The 22,461-nt window shown below is 43.0% G+C and overlaps 1 protein-coding gene across 1 annotated transcript; it reads right to left on the bottom strand.

The window, feature by feature from the left end:
• Positions 1-2,222: 2,222 nt before the first annotated feature.
• LOC127567020 (tachykinin-3-like) lies at positions 2,223-21,836 on the bottom strand. Its single transcript, XM_052009643.1, has 7 exons — positions 21,740-21,836; positions 17,525-17,637; positions 11,716-11,818; positions 11,109-11,138; positions 9,482-9,535; positions 6,839-6,911; positions 2,223-5,532 (listed from the first exon to the last, which is right to left on the bottom strand). The coding sequence occupies exons 2-7, from the start codon at positions 17,621-17,623 to the stop codon at positions 5,514-5,516; spliced, it is 378 nt and encodes a 125-aa protein (XP_051865603.1). The 5' UTR covers positions 17,624-17,637; positions 21,740-21,836; the 3' UTR covers positions 2,223-5,513.
• Between the last annotated feature and the right edge of the window lie 625 nt (positions 21,837-22,461).

Raw genomic sequence — 22,461 nt, 5'->3', positions numbered from 1 at the left:
TGAATCCAGATCATTTCTCAACTTCAGCACCACAGAGTAAAAAGCTGTGTCAGAAACTAATAATACACATGAGGGAATTCAATAAATACAGATAGTTTTTTGATGTATTAGGCTGTTCTTGCTGTTAAAACTAATGATGAAAAAGTAAACGTTGTATTTAATTTATTTAATGGAATGTGATCATCGCTGGCAAGACCAGCATTTATTGCCCATCCCTAACTGCCCCATGAGAAGGTGGGGGTGAGCTTCCTTCTTGAACCGCTGCAGTCCTTCTGGTGAAGGTTCTCCCATGGTGCTGTTGGTGTGGGAGTCCCAAGATTTTGACTCAGTGATGATGAAGAGACAGTGATATACTGGAGATGAGTTGGAGGTTTTCCTCAAAGTAAAGACAGAATTTTGTCTCCACAAAGACAAATTTCCAAAAAGAACAATGTACTGGGAGCTGGCAGAGAAGGGGCAGGGAGTTGTGGTGAGGAACAGCTTTGGTGGAGTGAGGGTTTGGAGATGGGGCAGGGTGGAGGGAGGATCCTGTATATTAGCCTGTATTTGGCATCCTGACTGGTTGCATCACAGCCTGGTATGGAAACTCCAATGCACAGGAACGCAAGAGGCTACAGAGAATGGTGGGACTCAGCCTGTTCCTTTGTGGGTACAGCTCAGGGCGATGTCTCAAGAAGGCGACATCCATCATCAGGGACCCCCACCATCCGGGCCATGCCCTCTTCTCGATGCTGCCATCAGGCAGGAGGTACAGGAGCCTGAAGACCCACACCTCAAGGTTCAACAACAGCTTCTTCCCCACTGCCATCAGGTTCTTGAACCCACCTGAAAAACCCTAATGCTATCTCAGACTGAATTTCCCGCAACTTGCACTATTATCACTGTTTTGTTCATTTTGTCGTGTAAGTTATGTATAATATGTGTTAATTTAAGTTTATGTAATTTATGTTTGTAATGTTCTGTGCTGCTGCTGCAAAAGGCTAACTTTCATGGCATTTATACCCTGGGTATGTACGCCCTTGACAATAAACTTGAACTTGATTTACTCACCTGGAATGGGCAGGGTAGTAATGGGGTTGGGATGGAGAAGACATGTAGCCTGGGGTACTGGGTCGGGGATGGGGTGGTGGGTAGCTGGGGAGATTTGGAGGTAGTTGGGGGAATGGAGTGGTGTGCAAATACATTGGTCACTCCTATTGGGTATTTTCTGGGCTGATACATTTGAGACTGATGGTTTAGCCCTGGTGTTGATTCACTCAATACCTGGTCTGGCAGTTCAGGACTTATCGGCTTAGTCAGTGAGAGTGCTGCTGACCAGCTCCCGGTGATGAACATCCAACCCCATCTCACCCAGAGATCACATTCTGTCCCTGTGCTGCTTTCAGTGCTTCTCCCAAGTGTTGCTCAGTGTGGAAGAGCACTGATTCATCCGCTGAGGGAGGGTGGGAGGTGGGAATCAGGAGGTGGTTTCCTTGCCTAAATGTGACTTGATGCCACGGGACTTCATGGGGTCTGGAGTTAATGCTGAGACTTTCAGGGCTACTTCTATCCACCTGTATTCCAATGGGCTGCTCCCTCTGGTGTGTCCGTTCACAGTGGGACAGGATGCACCCAGGAACTGTGATGGGGGAGTGTGACAGACTAACAGTAGGGTATGATTCTGTGACCATGACTAGTTCCTTGACTAGTCTTCATGACTTTTGTGAGGAGGATGCGCAGAGTCAAGTAAGCTGAGCTTGTGGTCAAAGAGGTAGGTTTTACAGAGTGTCTCAAATTAGGGCAGAGAGATGGAGAGGAGGCAGGGAAATCCAGAGCTTGGAGCCCAAGTGACTCACATCCAAGCAGCCTGACTATTCATAAACGTTCGTGCTGGAGAGCCCACAGACAGGGTAGGCTAATGATACCACTTTTCCCTTCCCTAAAATGATGGGCAGTATGTTTCCCAGCTGGTAAATGAGTGTGCTTTTGCTCAACGAATAGAGTCAGAGTTATACCGCACGGAAACAGGCCCTTCGGCTCGAACAGTCCATGCTGACCAAGGTACCTATCTAAGCTAGTCCCGTTTGCCTGTGTTTGACCCAGATCCCTCTAAACCTTTCCTGTCCATGTACTTGTCCTTTAAACGTTGTAAATGTTAAATAATATGATTTTATGATGTTTAAACATATACATTTATGTTGCTACTGTCTAAATATATAAAAACCCATTTTCTACACATAGGAGTGTATTGATAACCCATTTTATTCTGTGGCCATTGTCAGTCTGTTCAAAGCTTGATTTTAATGGTAGCAAAAACAACAAAGATAACCGACAACGCATGCAGAATGTAGCAGTCTCACTTGAGTCTCCATTGCCTATGTCGAGAAGGGCATGGGACGTCTCATTAACCTTCTTCACAATAACAGGGCCATCATTTCATTTGGGTTAATTAAAAGGACAAATATTTTTCCAGTTCCTGTTGGAGCACAAATGGATTTGCGTTGTAGCAAACGCGTGCCATATATATCATTTCAGTAGCCACGCCTCAAGGCATCTGATTCCCAGTGTCTCTCTAGAAGAATAAATATCCGGTTCTTCCACAATGCAAGATTGATCCACTCATGCACCACTCTGGTGATTTTTTTTGGTCAGTATCGGAGAGCAATACAGCATGGATACAGGCCCTTCGGCCCAACCAGTCCATGCCGACCACGGTGCCTGCCCAGCTAGTCCCAATTTCCTGCATTCGGCCCATATCCCTCTAAGCCCTGCCCCTCCATGTACCTATTCAAGTGCTTAAATGATACTATTGTACCTGCCTCACCCACTTCTTCTGGCAGCTCGTTCCGTACGCTCACTACCCTCTATGTGAAAAAGTTGCCCCTCGGGTCCCTTTTAAATCTTTATCCTCCCACCCTAAACCTATAACCCTTAGTTTTGGACTCCCCTACCCTGGGGAAAAGACTGTTACCGTCCACCTTATCTCTGCCTCTTATAATTTTAAACACTTCTATAAGGTCACCCCTCATTCTCCTACATTCCAAGGAATACAGACCTAGCCTGGCCAACCTCTCCCTATAACTCAGGCGCTCTAGTCCTGGCAACATCCTCGTAAAGGACGTTACTGTAAAAGGACACCAAAGTGCATGTTGGAAACAGTCAGGACTGTAGCTCTGCGAACACACTTAAATTGGGACAGGCTTCACCAAAACTGGTTCCAATCTTTAAAGCAGCGTGAGGAATTCTCAGTCTCAATGAGTAACATTTCATGGGTCAAGATGATAGTGAAAGACCACTGAGGGCCCAGTGATCTGGAGATATCCAACAAATGATCTCATTTTTAGGGAGAAGGAATGGAAACTGTTACAGCTTCTTTACACTTTTTTTACCCCTCTAGTTTGTCTTTAAAGCCACCGATACTATCAACCTGGGAAGACAAGGCTCCAAAGCTTGGCCACAATTGGTGTGCATGCCATTCTCCATTCAGCCAGGAGGACATGCAACTGAAGCACACTGTTTCCCATGCCCAGGAAGCATTGCCTGTCCTCCCAACCTCTGGCAAGAAGCAAGTTGGAACCTTTTATTAATTCCACATCCTTGACAGTGTGCGTAGACCTCGATAGGCTGTCCAAAGAGAGGACACATTTCTGCCACACTCCTTGTGAGTCATTTGGTAACCACTTAATTATTGTTGTCAATGCACCTTTTATAGCAAGGAGTCATTTATTTTTGTAAAGAATTTTCTCTCTCCCACTATCATTTAAAATGAAATGTTAAGGTCAGATAAATATTATTAATGTCATCAATTAATGGGAGGGAATTCTGTGACAAAAATCAAGCTATTTCTGCTCGGTTCCTTCAGTTAAAAATAGCTTCTTTTAATAGAGATTCCACCCCCTAAGTCATTCCTATAACTGCATGCTGGCTTTTATTCTTTTGGCACTGCATGACCTACTTCAAGGAAAAAAAAAGCTCGTCAAGACTATACAGGTAATTGCTAACAGTAGCGTGGGTACCAGTCAGCTAGCACACCCAAATACAAGATGTAATGAACAGATCACACCAGGCTACAAGAAAATTCAGTTCGGAGTTCGCCAACTTAGCAAGTGTTATGAATACCACAGTGTGCTGTTGTATAGGTGGGATTGGGTGGGTGAGTATCCCATATTTCCTTTGAGTCAAGTACTTCCATCTTCCAGACTGATTGCTTAAAAGGACAAGGTTATAACAATGAAACAATTGGGTAATAGTTGTGGATAAGCCTGTCCAAAGGATTAAAGTGCATGATATAGTTACATGAAAGAAGTAGATTAACAGCGTTTATCCATCTTATTCCAGAAAGGTCAATCAAATAAATTTATCTGACTATTCAGCTCCTCAGGGCTTTTTCTATAAAGGCTACATTATCTGTTCTGCAAGTGTGTGACATGAGCTTATTCATTGCTACAGAGGAAATAAATGGTCAATGACTCATGGAGCACCCACTGCCCCAGATTATTATGTGCACAAGAGTTACTTAAACCAGGCTAATTCCCGAATGAGAGGGTTGTCCTGTTGTGAGCGGCTAAAGAAATTAGATCTGTCTTCTTCAGAGTTGAGATGAATGAGGGGTGATCTTATTGAAACTTATAAGATACTGAGGGGGCTTGACAGGATGGATGTGGAGATGTTCCCATCAGTGGGGGAGTCTCGAATGAGGGGACACAGTTACAAGATTAAAGGCCGTTGGACGCAAACTTGCTTTCATTATGGACGAGAGAAAAAGAGATTCTGGAGAATCTTATTCTAATCATTTGGTGGGTTGAATTCTGTAAAGCAGAGTGGTTAGGAAAGGGTTTGTTGAAATGTAACTCCTTTGGAATACTGTGTAATGGGAGTGCACGTGCTTTATATGGGGAACACATTGAACAGGCAGGCAACTTGGAGCTTGACAGAACTGTTACAGGCACGATGGAATTTTTCTGAAAACCGAAATACCTAAGTAGTCCCTTGAATTGAAGCTCATAAAGGAAGAAGCTGAGGTGTCGATTGTGATGAGAAATGTGAATTCTGCAGCCAGATTACTTGAAATTGCAAAGGCAGTGTGGATTTGACAGTGTTTGACAGCAGTTCGAGAGACACAGAACATAAGTGTAACATAGTGAAGCATACTTTGACCTCTGCACACACAGATTGCAGGAACACGAAACACGGATTTCAGGATACACTGAAATCCTAACAGTAAGTGAAAATGCATATTTATTTGGAGTGGACAGTAGGGAAGATGGTATAAAGCAGAACACCAGTTCCAGCTGCAGAATCATGTTCTTACCACTGATTTCTTCCTCATCGCCTTGGCTGGTCATGAAGATGGCCACTGATTTTCTCTCAAACCAGAGTCACCACACCCATGCAGGGTTTGAATACAAACATAATTCTACTGTAAATACGATTCTCCATTGTGTAAAACACATTTACTAGCTTATTTTGGAAAGGTGTGCACTTTGGTAGATGGAGCAATCACTTCCTTCTTATGGCCCCGATTCCTTCCAGCGTTAAACGGACCCACAAGCCCTAAAGACAGAGCAGAGCTTTGTTTAATTTGCAGTTGGTCTCAGTCAGTAAATGCAACCCCAGAAGATGCAAGAGTCACAGCTGATCTGTGCTGCGAACCGACCTCGCCTCAAGGTGGCTCAGTGGAAGGACAATTGACCTGGACCACTCAGCAAGGGGTGGGTGACAGATGAGGGCAGGGTCAATGTGATACTCCATGAGCTCACAGCTTGATGCCCTCTGGGCTGACAAAGTGAAGACAGGCTCACTTGGTGAGCCACTACCTTCAGGAGAAGAGGAGGAGAGAAAATTAAGTGAAGAGGAGGGGCAGGGGGAGAAAAAGTGACCACACAATAGTCAGTGCAACTTGAAAATACACCCAGTCCTCATTATCCACTGATTTGCTGTCCAGGAATCCACCTACTCGTGAGATTACCCCCCAGGCCCAATCTCGAATTGTTTTTGAACAAATATATCTATATACATGTACACACAGAGGAACCAATCATTGCCTGTATAAAAAAGGTGATCAGTTTCCAGACCACTTGTGTCAACTGGCTCCCTGTTGTGCACTCTTCTAATAGAGAGTAGTCTTCATTTGCACAGCTGCACCTTGTGATTTCAAAACCAATCACTGCTTGTAAGTTTTAATACAAGTAGTTAGTTAGCTCATATCATTTCCTTTTAGGTAGTTAAAAATTTTAATGTGTATATTAATGCATGTTATTGCTCTTAGAACATGATGGGACATATTTATGTTTATTTGCAGAGTGCATTGAGTACAAAGGAGAGAGCCTCATGGTATCTGGGTTTTTTATGATCTGCAGGAATGTCTGTGCCCCTATCCCCCACGGATAACGAGGACCTGGTGTATACATGCTGTGTAAGGAACAAGATGTGTTCCTCGACTTGCAAAAGTGATTGCTAGATTTTTGTTGGGGTGTTAAGGCATAAGGATCCAAGATGAATAAATGAGGCACAGATCAGACACAACCTGATTGACTGGAGGAACAGGCCCAAGAGAGGGAGTGGCCTCTCTCAGCCCCCCGTGTGTCCGTGTTAAGGCAGGTGCTGCAGCTGACATCTAAGTTACTGCACCAACTTCCTGATCTCAGTTGAGCGCCCAAACAGAGCAGCAGTGTTGGTGGAAGCAAGACAGGTCAGCCTGCTGGGCCACACAGCTCCAAGTGACCAATCTCAATGATGCTTTGACAGGGGATGTCCGAGTCAGAAAGGAGCCTAGACAACAACAACAACAGTAGGTTGCAATGAAATTGTACCACCTTTAATGACATAAGTAAATATTTGCAAGGTATGTAATTATTACCTCAGCTTGCAATTGCTGGAAATGCTGTGTCCTTTGCTTTCTGGAACATCTTTATTTAGAGCAGTTGATTCATCTGTTTAAATGTGATATTTGAAATTAATACTCAGATTCTTTTACTCATTCTTCAGCCATGGCACAATTTGGCCAGGCTCTGAATTAGTAGGTTGTGGGTTCGGGTCCTACTCCAGTGACTAGAGCTAACACCTTGAGGCACTGAGGGGGTGCTACACTGTCAGGGGTGCTATCTTTCAATGAGAAATTAAACCAAAGCCCAGGCTGCTGTTCTATAGATGTTTAAGATCATCTGGCATAATTTGAATTTGAGTAATAAGAACAGCCAATGTTGGAAACATTCAGCAGCTCAGACAGCATCTGTGGAGCAGAGTTAATGTCTCAGGTCTGAGACCCTTCATCAGAACTGAAAAAGAGAAAAATCAAGTCAGTTTTAAGCTGCAGAGAAGCCTCGGGCTAATGTTCTGTGGATGTTAAAGATCATCTAAGCTCCAGTTAGAGAAATCTCCAACTTTAGGTAACTTGCTCTATCTTTTTGTCTGTATCCGAATTGGCCATTTCTGCCTGTCATCACGTAGGCTCAGTTTTTCTCTCTCCATTAGTACAGCTTGACCCGCTGGGCATGTCCCACAGCACTCTTTTAGCAACACATAACACAGATAAAGAAGTGTAATCGGACTCTAACTGCCCCCATTTACCCATTTAGTCTCACCCTATCAGAGATATTCCCTTTTACCCATCCCTCCCCTACCTTCTCTGTTACTGAAAACTGTTCTCTGTCTCAGTTTTCTCTTTCCCAGTTTGAACAAAGGGTCTTTGACCCGAAACATCAACCATTTCTCCTTCCACAGTTACTGCCTGACCTGCTGAATAGTTCCAGCATTCTCTGTTTTTATTTCAGATTTCCCGCATCTGCAGTATTTTAATATTTTGAACTTCAGGAAGCTGTATGTCGTGGCCAACATCTCCTCGTTAAACAGCACCATCGAACAATAGAAATTAATGCGTTCACTGATTTCATTGCCGCTCGTGCGCGCTCGTTGTGCGCTGGCTGGCTTTCCGCTGCATTTCAAAGCGAAGAACTTTGCAATGTTTTTGCCAGAGCTACTACAAGGCGCTTGATAAATGCAAGCTTTTTCTTTAACATGGCTCTCACCAAATCCCCGGTACATGATGGGTTATCATCTGCATTAAAACAGCACCAAGAAACTTTCATATGCTTTGCATTAGCAGTGACAGTACCTATCTCACACACAAGAAATAAAGGTGAATAGATTTAGTGTAGCATATTCCCAGTTCTATCTGCACACACCAAAATTTCTAGCAAACAGGATTAAAATTGTACTTACTTCCATTACTTAGTAGCTAATACACAGATGGTAATTTTAAAAAATGTTTCCCTTACTTTTTCCAGCATTTAAGTTTAAAACAATTTGTAGAATTTCTTCCCTTCCCAGTGCAACGCACCAGCTTCAGGTGTTGAGAAGCACAGATTATTTGCATAAATTTATGGGGCTTGCTGGCCACTCACCAACAATTTACTGAGGAGGAGAATTCCACAAGGTGTAGCTTCACAACAGGTTAAAGATTACAGGCCTCTACCGGTGAGACCCCCATGTAATAAACAGAACTGCTCACAGTTGCCAAAAACTTAGGAACATGAGGAGCAGGAGAAGGCTATCCACCCCAATGTGCCAAGTCCACACATTCAGCAAGGTAATCGTCACTTTCCACCATTAATCCTGTATCTCTTAATATCTGTTGATCCTGGACAGCAGAGGTCTCCCAGGGGAAGGGAAAGACAGTCAGGTGTGTGTTGGAACACTTTCCACTTGCCTTGGTAAGTGCAGCTCCAACACTTCTCAAGAACTTGACGCCATTCTGGACAAAATAGCCAGTTTGACCGTACCCCATCCACCCCCTAAACACTCCCTCCCTTCACCACCGGCGCACAGCGGTTGCAGTGAGCACCATCTACAAAGTGCACTGTAGTTACTCACCCAGGCTACTCTGACCCTATCTCCCAAGAAGGACGAGGGCAGCAGGTACAGGGGAACACCGCCACCTGCAGGTTCCCCTCCAAGCCACACACCATCCCGACTTGGAAATATATCACCGTTCCTTCATCGTCACTGGGTCGAAACCCTGGGACTCCCTCCCCAACAGCACGGTGGGAGCGCCTTCACCAGAGGGACTGCAGCGGTTCAAGAAGGCAGCTCACCCCCACCTTCTCAAGGGGCAATTAGGGATGGGCAATAAATGCTGGGCTTGCATTATTCTCAGCCAGAATGGAGACGGTGGGGAGTTTTCTCTATCTATTACACCGAGAGTGTCTGCATTTTATAATTATCCTCTGCTCACTGCATTTTTAATAATCCTGCTTTTATTGGAGACTTTGTAGTTCTGTTTGTGGCAGTTCTAGAGATTCTGTTTAAATAGACTCTTTGTAGTAAGATTTGGTAAAGGTCTTCAAGTTCCACGTCTCTCTATGACTCATTGGATAATTGGGTGGCTTTAATATTCACCATTTACTTTATAGCCCCTTAAGCTTTTTCAGATCCAAAGGCAAAACTTCTGCTATGAAAGCTAAAATAAAGAGCTAATAAGTAACTTCAAGAGATTCATCCTCACCAAGCTCCATGTTTCGTCTTCCCATCAGACTGACAAAGAAATCATCCAGGTCCCCTGCGGACAAAAAGAAAATCGTCATTTTACTAATCTAGCAGGCTGCTTTATTGTATTTCAGTCCCAGGTTCCCTAAGCTATATGTTCATATACCAGGGCTATCTTAAACCTCACACCATCCTTGCCCACCAGCAATGTGGCCCTGAAAAGCCCAGTTTGTGTTTATCACAACACCTTTTAACTTGCTATTTTATCCAGTAGGCCTAGTGATTTGGACAGGGTTGCCTTTTGTGCTGTTTTCTCATTGCGAATATCGGAATTGGTAAATAAAGCCTTGATGTCTTAATGCTCCAAAATAATGCAACTGCTTTGGACACTCCTGCTCATGTTCATTCTCCCCCTGTATCTTCCTTTGTTCTCCTGAGGGTAGTTCATTACCACCCTATAATTCCACACAAGTAAAGTGATCTGTACTATCTTACGCAAGCCAAATGTGAGATCAGAGACTGAGTGAGTGAAACTCAATCTGGGCAAAAGCACAACACAGGCACAAGTGGATTAACCCTGCCCATCACACCCCTTTGTCCAACTTTCCTCCTGAATGCTAACTTCTTAGGAGGTTAAGAAGATTCAGCATGTCACCAAACTCTCTCACAAACTTCTACAGATGTGCTGTTGAAAGTATCCTGACTGGTTGCATCATGGTCTGGTACGGCAATTCGAATGCGCAGGAATGTAAGAAGCTGCAGAGAGTAGTGAACTCAGCCCAATACATTACGGGCACATCCCTCCCCACCATCGGTAGGATCTCCAGGAGACACTGCCTCAAGAAGGCAACATCCATCTTCAAAGATCCCCACCATCCGGGCCGTGCCATCTTCTCGCAGCTACCATCAGGCAGGAGGTACAGAAGCCTGAAGTCCCACACCACCAGGTTCAGGAACAGCTACTTCCCTTCAACCATTCGGTTCTTGACCCAACCAGCACAACTCTAATCACTACCTCAGTATAGCAACACTATGACCACTTTACACTCCAACAGACTGGTTTTTTTTGTTCTAATTGTATTCTTTCTTGTAAAAACTGTGTATAATTTATATTTAATTTATGTTTTTCTTGTGAATGCTGCTTATCTGATGCTATGTGCTTGTGATGCTGCTGCAAGTAAGTTTTTCATTGCACCTGTGCACACATGGACTTGTGCATCTGACAATAAACTCGACTTTGACCTCACTGCGTATTATCCTGCTGAAATCTATACCTTATACACCCAGTCTCAATCAAATTCCCAATGCGCTACTTGCATCATTCAACATTTGGAATTATGTTCACATTTTATCATCCTTTATTTGATAAGAAGTTTATTTCTGAAATAAATATATCCTTATACCTATTGGAGACTTGACCATCTTGCAAACAGCCTTCTCTACTTTTACCGTCCACGTTGGCAAATTCCTAAGGCCTGGTCAATGATGGTCACGTGAATTACGCTGACCCCATAAAAATTGTCTGCATCAGATGGTAGGTGGGTTTGTAGGGTGATAGAGATGTCTATTCTCTAAGACATAGCTGGACCCTCATAAAGCATCGTCTGGCCAATGTCTATTGCAAAAACCTGTTGGGAAACACTTACGTTTCTGAGCCACAGGAATCTCCTTTGCACCTGAAAAATAAATAAGAAATATAGTTTGGTTTGCGTGTATTTATGGCACTTCTGTCAACATTTATAATCTTCAAGGTCGTAACACCGTATTTCATTTCCTGCCTACCTCAAGAGGGGCTCAAGAAGGTGGTTCACCCTGGGCAATTTAGGATAGGAAGTAAATGCTGACCTTGCCCACAATGCCCACATAATAACACGACAATGCCATACTGTAGGGGTATAGCAACATGGTGATTATGTTATGCGATTATTAACACAGAGGCCTGGACTAATACTGCAGAGAACTCAAGTTTACATTAAGACAGTTTCAGTCTGGAAGTAAAATGCTGGAATTGCACAACTGACCATAAAGAGATGGGATTTTTTGGTATAAAACCTAACTTGTTCCATACAGTCTTTCAGGGAAGGGAACTTGCCAATCTCCATCTGTCGTGGCTCCAAAAACATTGGCCTTTAATTTGTACAACAATTGACCAAACACATTACCCAGTTGAAGTCAACCGGGCCAAGCCTCGCCAGCACCGCAAAATGAATTTAAGAGAGAGTTTCTAGATTTTCTAATTGATTTTGTACTTGCCAGCCGTCCTCCGTCCCATCAATCCCACAAATCCGTCATAGGACAGACCGTCATAGAAACGCTTCAGGAAGAGGAGAGGCAGCTTCTCCTCATTCAGGCTTCCCTGCAACAGAAGACAGGAGCTTCAGCCCACATGCCTACTAGTCACTGTTGTACCACTTTCTTTCATTGTCTTCAAATATAACTTCCAGAAACAGTGGCTGTTACCCCGAGTTACCACCATTTGGTTCCTATGATTAAGCCTCATCATTATTACATGTGGAATATCCTACTTTGTCTTGACGAAAGCTTTTGAGATACAAATATCTTGAGGCAGAACGAGCAGATTTGCAAATGTCGCCCCCAACATTAGCATCATCCACCAATACCATTGATCCAAAAAAATCTTCGTCAATTGGTTTGCCTTTCCTAAATTCACCATCCTTTGTGATGATAATTTTTATTCTTGTTTATCTGTTGAATTGAAACGTTTTTAAACAGAATCCAAAATGTTTCCAGTGGTGGAAGGAGCCCAGTCAAAAATCAGAAGAGAGAGGGCGAGAAGAGGGGGAGACAGAGCAGAAGAGTGGGTAGAGAGAGAGAGAAAAATAGTGAGAAGGAGAGAGAGAGAGAGAAGGGGGAGACAAAAAGGCGGAGAGGGAAAGAGGCAAGGGTAAATGTGAGAAAAAGGAGGCAAGGAAGCAAGAGAGAGAAAGAGAGAGAGGGCAGGAGGGGTAGAGAGAGAGAAAGAAAAGGGGGGGGAGGGGGAGAGAGAGAGAGAGAGAGAGAGAGAGAGAGACAAGAGGGCAGGGGGAGGGGGAGGGAGCGATGTTGAGAGAGAAAGAACCTAAACTTTGTTATCCCACAATTATTAGAAAAGGTATTAACCATCTTGAGCAGGCAGGTTCAGTCCCCCTCGACAGCTGTTTAAGTTTAAATCAGGCTTCGAAATGCCCGATTTAAACAGGTTAATGAAGTGTCCTACTTTTCCATGTCAGGACTCTCAGACTGTAAAATTAGTCACTATAAGAATGGTAACAGACGTGCGCTAGCCCAGTTGGGGATGCATTGCCAGATTTCTTATTTTCAAAATTACACCCCGAACCCCCTCATACATTCTCCTGCCCCTTGCCAAGGGGAGGGACAGTAATACTGGGGCATACATTCCCCACAAGTACGGTTTCCATTTCAACTACATTTAAGGAATTCCATGATCAACACGATCTGTACATCTGCGTAAGCTCCTCCAGCCCAACAACCCTCCGATCTCTGCATGCCTCTGATCCTGGACTCTTGCTCATCCACCACTGCTGGCCATGCTTCTGCCGCAGGTCCGAAGCCCTGGAATTCCCTCCCTAAGTGTTTTTCTCCCTCTCTCCCCTCCTTTAAGGTGATCTTTGAAGCTGATTTCCTATCATGTTTTGGTCACTGTTGGCAACAATTCCCTCCCAAAATATCCCCTCATACGTTTTTAGGTGGGATTCTGACTTGGAGCTGGTCAATGACACTCCCTCATTAGTACCTCAGCCAAGCACATACACCAAATGTCCAAGCCTGTAGTTCTCTCATATGGAGCAGATTATTGTCCAAATGGAGACAGACTGCAAGTGAGTGAAGTTCAGAGGGATCCGGGTGTTCTGGTGTATGAATCAGAACCAGAATCAGGTTTATTATCACTGACATATGTCGTGAAATTTGTTGCTTTGCAGCAGCAGTACAGCGCAAGGCATAAAAGTTACTCACTCTTCTCTTTCTCCACCTCTTCTCTCCAGCTCACTATTTCTCTCTCTCTCTCTACCCACTCTTTTTCTCTTTCTCCCCTTCTTCTCTCCCTCTCTCTTTCTTGATTATTAAAGCTTAAATTGGAGATTCCTGCCAACTGGGCTCCTTCCACCACTGGAAATATTTTGGATTCTGTTAAAAACATTTCAATTCAACAGACAAGTTACTAAGGCAAACAGGTGTTGGCCTTTATTGTGAAGGGGATTGGAGTTTAAGAAGAGGGAGGTGTTGTTCCAGCTGTACAGGGTGTTGGTGAGGCCACGCCTGGAGAACTGTGTGCAGTTTTCGTCCCCCTACCTAAGAAAGGATACAGTAACATTGGAGACAGTCCAAAGGAGGTTCACCAGGGTAACTCCTGGGTCAAAAGGATTGTCCGATCAAGAGAGGTTAGACAGCTTGGACCTTGAGTTTAGAAAAATGAGGGGTGGACCTTATTCAAACATAAGATCCTGAGGGGGCTTGGCAGGGTGGATGTGGAGATGTTTCCAATAGTGGGAGAGTCACAAGCAGGGGGATATTGTTACAAAATAAGGAGCTGGTCTTTTAAAACTGAAGTGTGTAGAAATGTCTTCTCTCGGTGGGTGATGAATCTATGGAATTCTCTGCCCTGAAGGTGGTGGAGGCTGGATCATTAGACATATTTAAGGTGGGGGTAGATAAATATTTGAAAAATCGAGGAATTGAGGGTTATGGGGAACTGGCACAGAAGAGGAGGTGAGACCAGTGTGGATCAGCCATGATCGGGCCTGCTCCTATTTTCTTGTGTTCTCACGTTCTTGTCGATTTTTTCATCGATCTTCTCATCGATTTTTTTAGTTTGATAACAGTCCTGTGAAGCATCTTGAGATGATTTTGCAACATTGCAGGTGCTATGCAAATGCAGGTTTTTGTTATTCTCATTGTAACACTCTCAAATAATCCAGGAAGAGTGTGTAACAGGACTTTGCACTTCTCAATCCCTGCTAGTCGTAATTCATACAATAGCGGTCCTCCTGGAGCTAATTCCCAGGCCAGTTTCCTTTGAGTTACTTACTAATGACAAGGTATCAGACCTGTTGCCTGGGTCACATTGATGCTTTTTTTACCTGAAGGTTACCTTTTCCTCTACCAACCCTACAGACTCTCTCTGGTACCCAATAATTCTCTCATGACTACAGCAAGGGCCCTGTAGGTTTCTCAAAAGTCAATTTCACCGGACAAAAATACATCGTTGCTAGTTGTGGGAGCTTGCTGCGCACAAATTGGCTGTCACATTTCCAACATTACTGCAGTGGCTACACTTTAAATTGGGCTGTGAGGTGCTTTAGGTCATGAAAGGTGCTGAATAGTTGCCAGTATCATTTAAGCCCTCAGAGTCATAGAGTCATACAGCGCGGAAACAGGCCATTCGGCCCAACTGGTCCATGCCGACCAAGATTCCCATCTAAGCTAGTCCCACTTACCCGCATTTGGCCCATATCCCTCCAAACCTTTCCCTTCCATGTATCCATTCCTTCATGCTACCTTGTTGCATAATCCTATGAATTGTACTCCCAAATAGATTGGTCAATGAGCCTTCCCGGTGAATATTTCTGGCAGGTAGGATAATTCCACAGTTGTCTGCTGGCTCCACTGCCCCAATCGTTCACTGTTATAATACTAAGGGTTCATTCTGTTGCCTTTCACTGTGCTTCTCCCTGCTCAGTTTGAGCACTCCTTTTGCCAGCCAACTCCCTGCTCACTGTACCCTGTATATTTAACACATGGTGCTTCTGTAATTTGCTTTTGAACTGTCCTCTGTTCATTTTGTGGCCTGCTTCTATGGCACACTAGTATTTCTCTTGGATATGTCATTCGGCACAGAAGCCCTTCAGTCCACCGAGTCCGTGCCGACCATCATCCACCCATTTACACTGATCCCGTTTCATTCTCCCCACACTCCCATCAACTCCCCCCAGATCCTACCCCTCACCCACACACTAGGGGCAAGTTACAGTGGCCAGTTACCCCACCAGTCCCCAGGTCTTTGGGATGCGGGAGGAAACCGGAGCACCCGGGGGAAACCCACGCGGTCACAGGGAGAATGTGCAAACTCCACACAGACAGCGCCGGAGGTCAGGATCGAAGCTGGGTCTCTGGAACTGTGAGGCAGCGTCTCTACCCGCTGTGCCACTGTGCCGCCCTTAACTGTGGTGGTCTTGCACATCTATTTTCTTTTTCAATTCTTCTATTTTTTCTTAATTCCTAGCAAGACAGTTCTCTTTATAAGATCATAAGACCCTAAGATATAGGAGCAGAATTAGGCCATTCGGCCCTTCAAGTGTGCTCCGCCATTCAATCATGGCCGATTTATTTTTCCCTCTCAACCCCATTCTTCTGCCTTCTTCCCATAACCCTTAACCCCTTTACCAATCAAGAACCTATCAATCTCTGCCTTAAATACACCCAATGGCTTCACCTCCACAGCCATCTGTGGCAACAAATTCCACCGATTCACCATGCCCTGGCTAAAGAAATTCCTCCTCATCTCTGTTCTAAAGGGACATTCTACTATTCTGAGGCTGTGCCCTCTGGTCCTAGACTCTCCCACTTCTGGAAACATCTTCTCCACATCCGCTCTATCCAATACTCTAATTTCCTTGAAGATTTTACAATTGATAATATTCTCTTGTTCATTCCCAGTGTTATTAGTCAGTGACCCCAAGTGTGATCATATAACAATCTTAGATCCCCAAAGATACAAAACTGACTTCCCTACAACCATTCAGTTCTCGAACCGACCCGCACAACCCTAACCCCACCTCAGCAACGGAACACTACGGACCACCTCTTGCATTGCCGTGGACTTGTCTCTGATTGTATCTTTTTGCAGTAATGTCTTGTTTTCTTCAGTCTTTTTCTTCACTGTCTTGTTTAATATGCATATAATTTATGCATAATTAATGTTCTGTGTGTTGTCTGTACCTACTTGCTGCAAGCAAGTTTTTCATTGTACCTGTGCCCCACCGCACTTGTGCACATGGCAATAAACTTGACTAGATTATACAACAATCTAAAATTTAAATATTTAGCAACAAGTGTCATCCACTCGGACAATTTTTATTGCATTAACCTCGCTGCTTTTGACCTATTTATACTTTTGTTCGAATGTATTAACAACAATATTAGCCTACGTTCATGCATCACCTTTAATGGAGTAAAACGTCCCAAGGTGTTTCACACGTACATTATCAAAATCAACATCAATTGACAACATTGTCAATTAATAAACTGGAGGTGAGCATATGAATGCCTTGGGTTCATGCAGTACATGGAAAAGTAAAGTCAATTTACTCAGAAAACAGTATTTTTAAACAGCAGAGGAAAACATTAATTTACGGAAAGCTACAGCAACTTCTCCCACTAAAAGCAGGGTCATTCCTCCAGAAAATACAGTACAGGCCGTCCCAAGGCAACAAACGGATTCCATTTTTACAGACGTCCACGAGTCGATTTTGTCCATAAGTCGGAAAATACACAAAAATCACTTGATGCAGTAACCACACCTCCACAGTGTTGTGATGAATTCATCAAAAGCACATGAGACTGATCAGAAAGAACAATTACTAAGACTGGAGAGAGAGAGGAAACTAATTCTGCTGTTGGTAGGAATGAACATTTGTATGTACATTGGACCTTAATAATATGCGAGCTCGTTCGCAAGTAGGAGGGTCTATAAGTCGGACATTCCTAACCTGGGAACGGCCTGTAAGTGGAGGATAATTATATACAAATTAGGTACATGGAGATCAATAACTCAGAGTAGTGTATTCACTTTGTTTGATTGACAGGGCAAATACACAATCACTTCCACCTCAACTGGGAATAACATTTCCACTATACAGATATGAGGCCTATCAAAGATTGATGTGTCAGGAAATAGAGCAGGTGACTAAAAGCTTGGTCAAAGTGGTGGTTTGCTGAACATTGCACTGTGCAAAAATTGGAACAATCTCCGAAATGGCAGAACAGATACGAAAATAAATGTTCAATGAAAAATCCCCCAGACCTTAAGAAACAGGAGACGTACCTTGGTCAGAGCGCCACCGCTTGCCAGCTGTCCCTCGTGGTTTGCCCAGCACATTTTCAGGACGGCAGAAACCAAGGCCAAGACAATGAAACCTTTCATGTTGGCAGCTCTTGCTGTGATTTGAAATGAAGTTTAACAAGAAAAGCAAAGGAGAAAGATCATAGGGAAAATAATTGCACAAGCATTTCATCAAACAGGGAGGAGCTGGTCTGTGGGAAACAAGTCGAGAAAAAAATCTCCAAATTAACGTTCCAAATGATAATTCATAACATTTAAATTAATTGGATAAAATTGAATTGCAAGGCATATGATCAACCACCAGAGATCAAAAAGAGGGCTGCTTTGATATACTTTCTCACCTATCAGAGCGATATTCAATAAGTGTTTCACAACTATCCAAGCTGCTATGAAATATTCTTGTAGCTGGGGATTTCCTCAGTTGAAATGATTGGTTTGTTGATGCCAGAGCAGTTGGAGTAACATTGTGTCTTGCTCAATAAAATACTCTGGGCCAACGTCTAAGATGTATATTCAGTCAGTACTAAGTGCTCCCTGTTGACTATTCTTCCCCCCTAGGATGTCCCAGAGTTAGATAGCACTGTTAGAATCCCAAGCCATCAACCCTGAGTGACACTTGCAACCAAGCACCGCCTCAAGTCCCATCCTTTCAATGTGTCACTGGTCATAAGGGAGTCAGCCCTGCCTATCTTCACTGATCACCTACCACCCTCTATAGGCTTCCCTACAGAGCTGCTCACTGGTACCTTGCAAGAGGAAATATCCCTAACAGGAAGAAAAAGTTACAGCACTTAACTGAGAGAACACAGTATGGAACAAGGCTCAGGAAATCATGAACACACAACTCAGTACCATCCGTCCAGAGTGAAATCTATCCCTTGCACACATGTGCTTGCAGCTAGACTTATTAAAAACAGGTCGAAACCACCAGCAAATGGTTCTGGTGCATAAACCTCTCACCCCACATTATTTCCAGTACAACAACTCCCCAACTCAGGACAAAGAAACGCGTGGTAACCAAGATATCAACTTAGCATTGATTTTGGGCTGTCTCGCAAAGGAACTTTGTTTTAGTGGAATGTTTTGACGTGTGTTAAAAGCAAAATTCTGGTGTTCCATCCACTGTTGGGACAAGACAGAGGTGGGTGTGTGAGGTTGGTTGGGATGGGAAAGGTAGTGTTGGTGACAAGTAAATGGAAACTTGCTTCACTAAGTTTGAGAATGTAATGGTTACATTGGGGGAGGAGGGAAAGGTGTCTAAAAATAAGTAATCCAGTTCAATTATCCTTTGGAATGTAAGGGAGCCATAAAAAGCAGGAAAAAATCAGTGTTTTTACTTAAAGCCTAATCACTAGTCAGAAGCAATCTAAAGAGAACTGTGAACATACTGGTCATGGTCATCTGACTGGTTCAGATTCTCGGCATCTTTCATTTAATTCAATGGGACTGTTACACTCCTTTATCCAACTGCTTGACTCCTTTCTTTTAACACACTATTGGGCTCAAGGAAACCAGAGGATCCCTGGGTCAGCAAGTTGCAAAACATTGCGATTACAGCATTAAAATAAACATAATATTAAACTATTAAGATCCACAGACATCAGGGACAATTCTCTTATAATCATAATCCTTAAACACTTTTTGTGCACTTATTTCCATTATTTTACCCTGTATCAAAAATCTCCTTCATCAGTTAGCCCTTTTTACATTGTAAATAACTTACCCATCTCCTTCACAGAGGCAAGAACATCTTTTAGAAGGAATTTGTCTTTGATAGAATGAAAATTATCTTCAGAGATTGAACTTTAAACTTAGTACACGTTAAGTGTGTCGGCTCAAACTAACAGACACATCTCACCTGAACTACATGAATACGTTTCTTTATCCACAGTTCGGCAAAGGTTAAATTGCATATTGTTTGGCTTGAAGAGATAAGTTTCCAGAATTCTCTGTCCCCTTTCAGTTAAAAGAAAAGGCTTGCATTTGTATAGCGCCTCAGACATCCTGAAATGCTTCACAATCAAAGAGTAAACTTACTGAAATGCAGTTGCAAGCGAATGCAGCAGATAATTTGCGCACAGCCAGGTCCATAATGAGCATCAAAAAAAAACCTGTTTTAATTTCCTTCTGCATGTAGTTTAAGAGAGAAATGTCGGTCAGGACACAGGAGGAACCTGTTGTCTTTTAAATAGTACTGTGGGATTTTTGTTTTCACACACACAAGCAAACAACTGTGCAGCACTCCCTTCACTGCAGTGAAGTGTCAGTATAGATGATGTGGCCAAGTCTCTGGATTGAGGTTTAAACCATAACCTTCTGATTTAGGAGGGACAAGTGCTTCTAATTACTCTACGGCTGAAAGTAAGCAAAATAAACTCCAATCTGTTGTATGTTAATCCTAATTGAATAATGCAAAAAGTCATACAATACTTTTAGAACACATACTTGTTCACTTTTCCTTTATTTATCTTGCTTATCATAATTACCTAATAATTTGAAAACTGTGACTACTGTCTCGACTTGCAATCAAAATGAGGGTGTATAGCACTTAATAAACCTTTGTTGGTACACAGGTGTTTAAAAAGGACCTTTGCTCGGGTTCTAAACCCATTTATATTCCATGCAATGTGACCTGGTGGAGAAAGTGGATAGGAGGAACCTATCACTCACCTACTTATCAGGCACGGTAGTGTAGCGGTTAGTGTAACGCTATTACAGCGCCAGCGACCGGGGTTCAATTCCCGTCGCTGTCTGTAAGGAGTTTGTACGTTCTCCCCGTGTCTGCGTGGGTTTGAGTGGGTTTCCTCCGGGTGCTCCGGTTTCCTCCCACATCCCAAAGACGTACGGGTTAGGAAGTTGTGGGCGTGCTATGTTGGCGCCGGAAGCGTGGCGACACTTGAGGGCTGCCCCCAGAACACCCGATGCATTTCACTGTGTGTTTCGATGTACATGTGACTAATAAAGATATCTCATCTCATCTTAAAGGAGTCCTTCCTTCAAGTCAGCTGGGGCATCTTGTTACATTGCAACTGCTCTTAACGGTAAATATTTGTTAATTGAACAACGATACTGTGAGAATACAGGTGACAACAGAGGAAAACCTTTAGGTTTCAATAACAAAGTACAATGCACCGAATAGAGCATTCCAAATCACAGCACTTTCCTCACACATACACTGCTATCTACTCAATAAGGAAATAAGGAAGAATATTCAAATATAGATATCACAATTAATAAAACAAGACAGCCTTTGCAGGGTGAAGATTAAAAGAAAATAATGAAAATCTGAATTCAATGCTGAAAATTCCAGGTAGGCTTCATCTTCAGAACTTGGGGCTGCTGGAACACTGCATTCAAAAGGACAACTTTACTCTTTCAGGTGCCAGTTGGTTTGTTTGGTATTTAGAGCATTCCTATTTCATTCTGTCAAGGAGCACAGGGAAGTCTGGAGACAGTAGAAAGCTTCAGAACATAGTCTGTCACCTAAAGCTTTAGATAAATCTGAAATGCCTTGTAAGACATGACTATGATGTGTCCATGGGTTCTAACTTTCTGTGAATTTTTTCATGTCATGATAGACTGCATTGACAGAGTAAATCAATAGTTTTTGCTTACCATAAACAGCACAACAGTTGCATATTAAAGGGTCACATATATCATGGGTCCAGACCTGTCTTTTCTCTGCCCCATGCTGTTAGACCTGCTGTCCATTTACAGCATTCTGGGGTTCTTTTGCATATTAAATATTAAGACTACTGAGTTAGGACATACAGAGCTATCAGATATTTAATAATAAATGACAAGATCACAGCAAAGGTAACCAAACTAAACGAAAATTCAGACACTGGTTTACAAAGCAGCAGTGAGATACAGCCAGTGCACAATGTATTAAAAAAGAGCAATTTACGGACATTTAAACAACTTTATTTTGTGAAACAAATAATGATAGCAAATAAAAAATGAGACATCTAAAGTGAGTTATTTTAAAATGTTTTAAAAAGAAACTTAAAAATTTCACAATTAGGAAGCTTAAATCAAAAATTTCTGAAATACCTACAGCACAAGAGAAATCAACAGTTATTTTAGGCTTTCCTTGTACATTATTTTTTTTCATGTCTTCTAGTATATATTTAAATGCACATGCAAAATATATACATCAGTTAAAACAATACTTCACTATAATATTATTTAGCCAACCTTGTAAATTGTTCAATGCAAACTTTCTTCTGGAAAATGCACTGCTTCCAAGCCTCCCTTTGCCTGCTCCGAGTTTGAATACATGGGGTGCTTCACTTTATTTCTCCCTTTATATACCTCAGTCCCCACAGCTGGGAGTAGCTGGCTTTCTGTCTGTCTCTTCAATCAGCTTATTGTGGCCCTCCTGTTCATGAATGGAGAGTTGGGGACCAATCAAAGCCTGCTGTAAGATTTGAAAGGACGCCCACACTGAAGCTAACAACCAGATATTGGGCAGCTGCTGCCAGGGAGAGACTAAATCCTCCTTTTGCCTCGAATGCTGCTTGCATGCTCAGCACCACTGAGCATGCAAAGAATTTTAAAAGACTTCAGATCACAGATTATTTAAGGGTCAGACCTAAATAGGAGAATACTTTCACTCTTAAACAGAGTGCTAATGGAATGACACTGTTTTGATAGCAAGAAGTTAGCATGGTGTTAGTCAAGCTTCACAAAGGAATCATCACTGCCAGGCAGTTTATTGGCATGTTGACCTACAGCACAGGAACAGGCTATTTGGCTTAGCTTGTCCATGCTAATTTTTATACACCACACAAAAATCCTCTCACCCTACATGTCCTCTTCTCCTGTTCCCTTCTCACTCACATGTTTACCAAGTGTCCTTGTAAATGTGTTGTTTGGCTCAACCATTTGCTCTGTATTAATTCTTTAAATGATTGTCA

The sequence above is a fragment of the Pristis pectinata genome, chromosome X (genome assembly GCF_009764475.1).
Source record: "Pristis pectinata isolate sPriPec2 chromosome X, sPriPec2.1.pri, whole genome shotgun sequence".
In the NCBI taxonomy this organism is placed as follows: domain Eukaryota; kingdom Metazoa; phylum Chordata; class Chondrichthyes; order Rhinopristiformes; family Pristidae; genus Pristis; species Pristis pectinata.
The sequence above is the reverse complement of the archived record's forward strand: the minus strand, read 5'-3'. Positions and strand labels throughout refer to the sequence as shown.